General features: G+C 49.3%; 1 protein-coding gene and 1 pseudogene across 1 annotated transcript; one reads left to right on the plus strand and one right to left on the minus strand.

Moving 5' to 3' along the window:
• The first annotated feature begins 4,221 nt into the window (after window positions 1–4,221).
• On the plus strand, window positions 4,222–6,108 carry LOC113223274 (annotated as a pseudogene).
• Window positions 6,058–9,199, minus strand: LOC113219586 (CD209 antigen-like protein 2; the record flags this gene model as incomplete). The annotated part of the gene is made up of 5 exons (XM_026452763.1): window positions 6,058–6,389; window positions 7,265–7,377; window positions 8,094–8,245; window positions 8,672–8,758; window positions 9,116–9,199. Coding segments are annotated over 5 exons (638 nt in total), but the record flags the coding sequence as incomplete, so codon positions are not given.
• Between the last annotated feature and the right edge of the window lie 402 nt (window positions 9,200–9,601).

Below are 9,601 nucleotides of genomic sequence, written 5' to 3' on the forward strand. Positions count from 1 at the left end.
GCTGGAAACCATCATTCTCAGCAAACTAACACAGGAACAGAAAACCAAACATCGCATGTTCTCACTCATAAGTGGGAGCTGAACAATGACAACACATGGACACAGGGAGGGGAACATCATACACCAGTGCCTGTTGGGGTTTGGGGGACAAGGAGAGGGGGAGTATTAAGACAAACACCCAATGCATGTGAGGCTTAAAACCTAGATAATGGGTTGATGGGTGCAGCAAACCACCATGGCACATGTATACCTATGTAACAAACCTGCACATTCTGCACCTGTATCCCAGAACTTAAAGTAAAATAAAAATAAATTTAAAATAAGAAAGCAAAGGCCAGCCTTGGTGGCTCAGGCCTGTAATCCCAGCACTTTGCGAGGCTGAGGCAGGAGGACTGTTTGAGCCCAAGAGTTCCAGACCAGTCTGGGCAATACAGGGAGATCCCATCTCTACAAAGAATTTTTAAAATTACCTGAGCATGGTGGTGCATGCCTGAAGTCCCAGCTACTTAAGGGGTTGAGGTGGGAGGATCACATGGGCTCAGGATGTTGAGGCTGGAAGAAGCCCCGATTGTGTCCACTGCATTCCAGCCTGGGTAACAGAGGGAAAGAAAATCCTGACCAAAAAAAAAAAAAAAAAAAGAATTGAAAACAAGGACTCAAAAAGATAGTTGTACACTCATGTTCACAGCAACGTGATTCACAAGACCCCAAAGGTGGATGCAATCTGAGTGCCCATTGACAGAGGAAGGAATAAACAAGATGTGATATAACCATCCAGTGAAATATTACTTACCCTTTAAAAAGGAAAGACAGTGGCCAGATGCAATAGCTCACGTCTGTAATCCCAGCACTTTGGGAGGCCAAGGCGGGCAGATCACGAGGTCAAGAGTTCAAGACCAGCCTGGTCAATATGGTGAAACCTCATCTCTACTAAAAAAAAAAAATACAAAAATTCGTCAGGCATGGTGGTGCATGCCTGTAGTCCCAGCTACTCCGGAGGCTGAGGCAGGAGAATGGCATGAACCCGGGAGGCAGACGCTGCAGTGAGCCGAGATGGCGCCACTGCACTCCAGCCTGAGCGACAGAGTGAGACTTCGTCTCAAAAAAAAAAAAAAAAAAAAAAAAGAAAGGACATTTGGACACATGCTACAACATGATGAACCTTGAGGACAATATGCTAAGTGAAATAAGCCAGTCATAATAAGACAAAGGCTGTATGAATCCATTCATATGGGTTCCCTAGAGTTGTCAGACTTATAGAGACAGAAAGTAGAATGGTGGGTGCCAGGGGCTGGGGAATAGGGAACAGGGAGTCAGTGTTTCCTGGGAACAGAGTTTCACCTGGGAAGATGAAAAAAAGTTTGTGAGATGAATGGTGGTGATGGTTGCACAACAACGTGAATCTACTTTGTAAAAGAAAAGAAAATTTCATAGGCTGGGCACGGTGGCTCACGCCTGTAATCCCAGCACTTTGGGAGGCCAAGGCAGGTGGATCACCTGAAGTCAGGAGTTTGAGACCAGCCTGGCGAACGTGGTGAAACCTTGTCTCTACGAAAAATACAAAAAAATTGCCAAGTGTGGTGGCGGGTGCCTGTAATCCCAGCTACTCAAGAGGCTGAGGCAGGAGAACTGCTTGAACCCGGGAGGCAGAGGCTGCAGGCAGCTGAGATAGCACCACTGCCCTCCAGCCTGGGCAACAGAGTGAGACTCTGTCTCAAAAAAAATAAAAATAAAAAATAAAAATCCTTTGGGCTCCACCTACTCCACAGATAGATTTTCAAAATTCGATTGAAGGATTTCCAAACAGATTTTAAAACAAACTTGACAAGCTCATTATTTGGAATATAATAAGGAGGTTATATTCTTTACTTGGGAATAAATAGCAAAGCTATAAGTGGGGACAGTAACCTCTTGAGATGGGAAGATGGGGATGTAATGAGCTTTAGTTTTCACTGTAGAGATTGATACGTTTTGGTTCTATGTGCACACGTGACTTATTCCACAAGTAAATGAAAACCTTTAAAGCCAGAGTAGTTTCAAAAGTCATCCAAAAATTGCACAAGAATACCTGAGAACATTTTGATAGAGAAGAGCCATGACCAGGCAGGCCATAGTGGCTCATGCCTGTAAACTCAGCACTTTGGGAGGCTGAGGCAGGAGGATGAGTTGAGCCTGGGAGTTCAAGAACAGCATGGGCAACACAGTGAGACCCCATCTCTACAAAAAATTTTTAAAAAGTAGCTAGATATAGTGATGTACAAGTGTGGTCCCAGCTACTCAGGAGGCTGAGGTGGGAGGATCACTGGAGCCCATGAGGTCAAGGCTGCAGTAGGTCATGATTGCACCTCAGCACTTCGGCCTGGGTGACAGAGCAAGACCTTGTCTTACACACAAAAAGAGCCATGCCTGGTAGTTATCAAAATATATCATAAGCTTGGCTTGGGTTTCCCCCAGTGCAGAGCTTGAGACAAGGATTTGGGTATAAGTAGCTTATCTGGGAGGAGATTCCAAGAAGCACCAGCAGGAGACGGGGAGAATGAAGAGGAGCAGGTAGGGAAAGGAAAGAACCCAATACAAAGGCACCAATGAGCTGAAAAGGGCAACTGGGCCCCATTCCCCTGGGAGCCTCTGGGAGACGACACAGAACAAGCCTCACAGTTCCTCTACCTGTTGAAGGTCAACTCTAAGTAAGATGGAATTTAGCTTACAAGCTGTTTATGAAGGAGCATCTTTGGGATCAACATCAGTAGAAGGGAAGTGATGTTTGTGGGGTCTTATTTACACCAAAAAAATTCTCTAACTTTTACACTGTTGGTGGGATTGTAAACTAGTTCAACCATTATGGAAAACAGTATGGCAATTCCTCAAGGATCTAGAACTAGATGTACCATATGACCCAGCCATCCCACTACTGGGTATATACCCAAAGGATTATAAATTATTCTACTACAAAGACACATGCACACGTATGTTTATTGCGGCACTATTCACAATAGCAAAGACTTGGAATCAACCCAAATGTCCATCAGTGACAGACTGGATTAAGAAAATGTGGCACATAGACACCATGGAATACTATGCAGCCATAAAAAAGGATGAGTTTGCGTCCTTTGTAGGGACATGGATGCAGCTGGAAACCATCATTCTTAGCAAACTATCACAAGAACAGAAAACCAAACACCGCATGTTCTCACTCATAGGTGGGAACTGAACAATGAGTTCACTTGGACTCGGGAAGGGGAACATCACACACTGGGGCCTATCATGGGGAGGGGGGAGGGGGGAGGGATTGCATTGGGGAGTTATACCTGATATAAATGATGAATTGATGGGTGCTGACGAGTTGATGGGTGCAGCACACCAACATGGCACAAGTATACATATGTAACAAACCTGCACGTTATGCACATGTACCCTAGAACTTAAAGTATGAAAAAAAAAAAAAAAAAAATTCTCTAACACTAGCTTCCTGGAGTTAGCACCACATTCCACAAGTTAAAGGACTAGATCCCAAAAGACTGACCCCGTTTCAGATGCCAGGTGCAAAGACAGTGCCTTTACACTGTCTACCCACACTTATGCCAGGCTGGCAAAAAACTGGGGCTTCTGATAAGCCTCTTAAGTTCAGTAATTTCCTAGAATTATTTAGAGAACTCAGGAAAACATTTTGCTTATGCTGTTGCTGAACTAAATTAGGTCAGTTCTCTGGCTCACAGTGGAAAATCAAACACTGAAGCATTGGGGTTTTGTAGAGAGAAAAATTTATTCCAAGGCAGCCAAGCAAGGCCACACCAGTCTGGTCCAAATGTGTCTCTCCAAGCTGGGGGCTGGGGCAGATTTTATACACAGAGGATAGTGAGGCATGATGTGATTGGATCTTGTAATGAGGGGATTCAGGAGGCTTGATCTGATTGGATCATGCCCTGGAGTGATGCCAGGGCTCAATCTGATTGGATCACAGATCATGCCACGTGGTGTCCACTTCTTAACTCAGTCCCTGTTCCTCCATCTGAGCACTTAGGTTCCGCCTGGATCTGTACACTTGGTTCATCTGGGCATGCCCAGGGTACGTAACTTGCAACCTGGGGGTCCATGGCAACTGAAAAACAACTCGCCATTTTATTACACAAAGTTGAACCAGATTGGGCTGGATCTGCGGTTACAATGTTCACCAGTTTATTATAAAGGATACAACTAGAGGGGTGGGGCGGTGCTGGCAAGATGGCTGCGCCCGAGAAGATGACATTTCCAGAGAAACCAAGCCACAGAAAGTACAGGCCCGCCCTGAAGAAGGAGAAACGAAAGAAACGCCGGCAGGAACTTGCTCCACTGAGGGACTCAGGACTCTCACTGAAGGAGCAGGACACTTTTATTGAAAACCAACAACTAGAAAAGCTATGGGGAAGAGAGAGGCAAAGATTACATAAGGAGCAATTGCTGAGCAGAAGGCACAGGAAGAATTCAAAATAAAGAAGGAAGAGGAAGAGGCGGCTAGAAAACGGCAAGAACAAGAGCGAAAGTTAAAGGAACAATGGGAAGAACAGGAGAGGAAAGAGAAGAGGAGGAACAGAAACGACAGGAGAAGAAAGAAAAACAGGAAGCTGTCCAGAAGATGCTGGATCAGGCTGAAAATGAGTTGGAAAATGGCGCCACATGGCAAAACCCGGAACCCCGCCTTGGATTTCAGAGTCATGGAGAAGGATCGAGCTAATTGTCCCTTCTACAGTAAAACAGGAGCTTGCAGATTTGGAGATAGATGTTCACGTAAACATAATTTCCCAACATCCAGTCCTACCCTTCTTATTAAGAACATGTTTACAGCGTTTGGAATGGAGCAATGCAGGAGTGATGACTATGACCCCGACGCAAGCCTGGAGTACAGCAAGGAAGAAATCTACCAACAGTTCCTAGATTTCTACGAGAATGTGCTGCCCGAGTTCAAGAACGTGGGGAGAGGCCGGGCGCGGTGGCTCAGGCCTGTAATCCCAACACTTTGGGAGGCTAAGGCTGGCAGATCACGAGGTCAAGAGATAGAGACCATCCTGGCCAACATGTTGAAACCCCGTCTCTACCAAAAGTACAAAAATTAGCTGGGCACGCACACCGCGTCCAGGAGAGGCGCAGTTCACCAAGTAGAGGAAGAAATAGTGACCACAGCAGGGGCCGGTGCAGCCGGGGCCAGAGCTGCAGGAGCCTTCACAGCTGGAGCCAAAGTTCTCTAGGTCCCGAAGTCATGGCAGGAGGAGATCAGGTAGCAGAGACAGAACTATTCAGAGTCCCAAATCCAAATAAACCTGTTTTATTCTTACAAAAAATAATAGGCCAGGCGCAGTGATGCACACCTGTAATCCCAGCACTTTGAGAGGCCGAGGCAGGCAGATCTCCTGAGGTTGGGAGTTGGAGACCAGCCTGACCAACACGGAGAAACCCCATCTCTACTAAAAATACAAAAAATTAGCCGGACCTGGTGGCACATAACTGTAATCCCAGCTACTCAGGAGGCTGAGGCAGGAGAATCACTTGAACCCAGGAGGCGGAGGTTGCGGTGAGCCAAGATCGCGCCATGGCACTCCAGCCTGAGCAACAAGAGTGAAACTCCATCTCGAAAAATAATAATAATAATAACATAAAGAATACAACTTAGAAACAGCCAAATGGAAGTCATGTATAAGACAAAGGAAGATGTGGGAGGTGGAAGGGGTTTTGTGGCGCCTCCATGCCCTCTCTGGGTGCCATTGGTAGACTGGGGGAATTAATTCCCTGGTACCTCCAGTCTGCAAAATGAGCTCTTGCAACCAGTAAGTCCCCAGTCAAAGGGGTGCAGGAGGTGGTAGGTGGAAGTTGAACAGATTGTAGGTTTGCATATATGAGATAATGCCCCAGGGGACATAGAAGCTACACATGGCAACCCAAATATTCTGATCTCCAAAAGGAAGAGAGAGTGGATTCTTAGAACACAAGCCCACCCCCCCCAAAGGCATCCCACACCAGCTCACTCATAAAGCTCCAAAGATGGGCCAGAAAAACAAGCTCTATACCAGGGGAACTTGGAGGCATGATAAGAAGGACAGAATGTGGACCCAGCCTTCTAAAGGAGAAAGAATCTGACAGAGAATAGTCGCAGAGATTTTGTGAAGGTCGCAGGATGGAGAGAAGGAACTGTAGCTTAAAAGTGGGTGAAGTTCTGCTACTCAGGAGAGGAGTTTGGGGTGGTAGGGGCTGGGGAGAGCAACCGTTCTTCATCCCCGGAGCAGGAGGCCGCGGACTTTTTGCAGATCCAGAATTTGGCAAGATTACATTTGTCATCGTTCCAGCCATTGCCACTAAATTCCGCACAGTCTTCCTCCCCAATATTGTTGGGCTCTCCTTTGTTCCAATACTGCTTGAAGCTGCAAAGCCCATGCAGAATGTGAGCCTCTGTCCCCAACTCCCCCACCCCGGCTACACGAGCTGTGTTTCTACCTTCTGTCATCTTGGTGCTTTAACATCTGTGCTACGTGTTTATGCTGGACATGAATCCCTCTGCATACCTGATAATATACCTGACTCACGGTGCCTTGGGTTCCTGCCTCTCTTCTCACAACCTGTCCTTGGGTGGACTCCACCTATTGAGGGTGTGATTTTCAAATACAAACCAACCAATCTGGAGTCCACACCCCCAGCCACCTGCCTTACTGGGCTCTTGTACTCCAAGCCACTATCCTGTGCTAATCAACCCGAGGCCAGATGTTAGACAGCTAGGGGCAGCCCCTGTGCCCCAGGGCCCGTAAATGCTTCATACTTCCCAATCCTAAGCCTGTTCACCTGGCCTTGACCTTTCCTTTCCATACAAACCATAATAAAGGCTCTGGCCCACAGTCACCCCTCCCCACCACTCTGCCTCATAACAGACCCTGGTGCTTCCCCAGGTGGCCCCCAGCTGTGACGTGTCCTCTCTAGGGATCTGTGTATATGACAAGCTACTCACAATGGCAGGTGTCTCCTGAGCTGGTGGCCTTACTAGACCTCAGATTTCCTATTAATACACTATATTTTAACACACCCACCCACGGGGTAAGCTCCTCCTGCAGCTCTGCTGGTGGAATTTTAGGCACCTGCTATGCTGTCTGGAGGTGGGTAAGAAGACCGCCTTCCTCAACTCAGTAAAACTCCCAGATTCTTGGGTCTAGAGTGTCAGGGAGTTGGGGAGGATCCCCAGGGGAAGTTCAAGTCAGAGTTGTAGAGCCCCAGCCCCAGTGGATGGGATGCCCCTTCTGAGATCTACCTGGGCAACAGCGGTGAGCCATCCACCCATTGCCATGTGCCTTCCTGATTCAGGTCTGAAAGTCCCATCCAGGTGAAGCGGTTACTTCTGGAAGACTGCAGCTGTAGGAAGTTCTGGAGGGTAGAGGAGGAGTCAGGAGGGAGCTCTGCTTCCCATTTTCCAGGCTCTGTCTCCCCATCTCTTGGCAGGAAGTTCTGCTTGTAGGCTAACCTTCAGCCTTCCGGTACACTGGGTCCTGAGCCCCCCCGTGTCTGAGTCCCTCTCACATGCGTATCCCACAGCCCATGTGCCCTGATGTGCACACAGCCATGCACAGCTGGCCTCTCCTCACACACTCTTGCTAACACTGCGTGTTTATCCATTTCATACATTCTGTGCACGTCTGCACACATTTACTCATAGCTGGGCTTAATGTATTGGAGCCAGATCCATTTCCTAATTGCTGGTCATGCACATCTCCTTTCAGCTCTGCACTGAGTGACATCACATCGACAGCTTGAAATCAGCCGCCATGGGAATATTTACACCAGGGAAATTGGGAAACGCGACGCATCAGGACTTCTTCCCCCAGACAGCTGGTTGTTAACCACTTGTGGCATGCCACTGGGGGTTACTTATAGTTTATGTTTTCCCCAGAGCTTTCACACATGTTCAGACTTGGTTTGTATCTGCTCTAAGGGTACCTGGGACTCCCTCATTCATATCCTTCTCCTCCCATCTTTTTAAGTGGAGCAAAGCCTCTCTTCTGCAAAATCCTCTCTGAGCACCTCCTCCCCTGTTGGCCAGAAGCCATGCCCCAGGCCAGGACGGGGATCCCCACCAGGTGTACCTGCTCCTCAGCACTTTTGATGACGACGAGCTGGGCCCCCACTTCCTGGCAGGCGGTGATGGAGTCGTGCCAGTTCCGCTGGGAGTTCGATATGAAGTAACAGTTTCCTTGGAAGAATGTCCATTCCCAGGGACAGGGGCGGCACAGGCGTTCTGTTGGGCGAGGCTGGTCAGGGCTGGGCTCAGATGAGGTTGTCCATATTCCTGTATCTGCCCAGCCTTAAAGGTCTTGAGAGTCGGAGCCCTTCCTTGACTGTCCACGCTGGGTGGACCATTCCCCTCCCCACTTCCCGAGAGCCTCCCCCATCCCCATGAGAACCTGGGAGTCCTGGCCCCATCTCCTCCAGACTAGGAGAAGTCGGAGCTTTAGAGCACAAAACAGAAGGCAAGAGACTAGCTTGACTGAGTGCCTACCGTGTACCTGGCCCACTGAACACCAAGTGCAAGCATCGCTGTTAATCTGTGTTCTTATTTCACAGAGGAAGAAACTGAGGCTCAGAGAGGGTTAGTGACTCAAGCAAAGTCACACACCATGAAAACCCTCCCAGGCCCAAGGACCCCTGGCATCTGGCCACTTACCCACAGCAGCCTTCAGCTGGGACAGGTCCTGGGAGATCTCGTCCTGCTTGGACTGCTCCTGCCTCTGGGAGCTGGGGTTTTTGGAGACTGGGACAAGGAAAGAAATTGCAATGATTAAACACCTGCTGTGTGCCACGCCCTACATTGTCCCCCTAAGGACGTCATTTCTGAGCACAAAAATCTTGTTTAAATCCTTTTTTGGATAAGGAAAACTGACACCCAGAGAAGGCAGCAGGGAAGGGACAGGAGAGCCTGTTCCCCTCCCCTCCCCTCCCCTGCCCTGCCCTGGAGGTGAGAGTGGTCATGGGGAAAGGCCTCTGGAAACCCAAAGGACAGAAGGCCAGCTTTTAGCCCTCGTTCGTCTTGGAACTGGCCACCCCCAGCTGCGTCTACAGCAGAAGAACCAGGCCTGGGAGGCCAGGACTCTCAGAGCCAGCTGCTGACCTTGGACAAGGATGGCCACCAGCAGCCCAGTGAAGAGTGTGAAGAAGAGGAGCAGCAGCACCAGGGGGGCATGGCCCAGACAGCCTGCAGGAGAAAAGATTGCTTGGTTCCAGCATGCCAGTGCCCAAGCCTCAGCCTGGCCCAGGGAAAGCCTGGCCACAGCCCCACCTCCCCAAATGGCAGGAGTGAAGGCCCCAGCCCCACCTCTCCACGTGGCAGGAGTCCAAGTCCCCAGCCTCCACCTACCCAGGACCCAGGAGTGCAGGAACCCAGCCCTTACTTCCCAGGTCCCAGGAGTGAAGGCCCCAGCCCCCACCTCCCCAGCCCCCAGGAATCCAGACCCCAGCCTCCACCTCCTAAGGTATCAGTAGTCCAGGTCCCAGCCCCCACCTCCTTAGGATGCAGGAGTCCAGGACCCTGCTCCCACCTCTCCAGGATCCAGGAGTCCAGACCCCAGCCTCTACCTCCCTAGGACCCAGGAGTCCA

The sequence above is a fragment of the Piliocolobus tephrosceles genome, unplaced genomic scaffold, assembly GCF_002776525.5.
Source record: "Piliocolobus tephrosceles isolate RC106 unplaced genomic scaffold, ASM277652v3 unscaffolded_40519, whole genome shotgun sequence".
NCBI classification, from domain to species: domain Eukaryota; kingdom Metazoa; phylum Chordata; class Mammalia; order Primates; family Cercopithecidae; genus Piliocolobus; species Piliocolobus tephrosceles.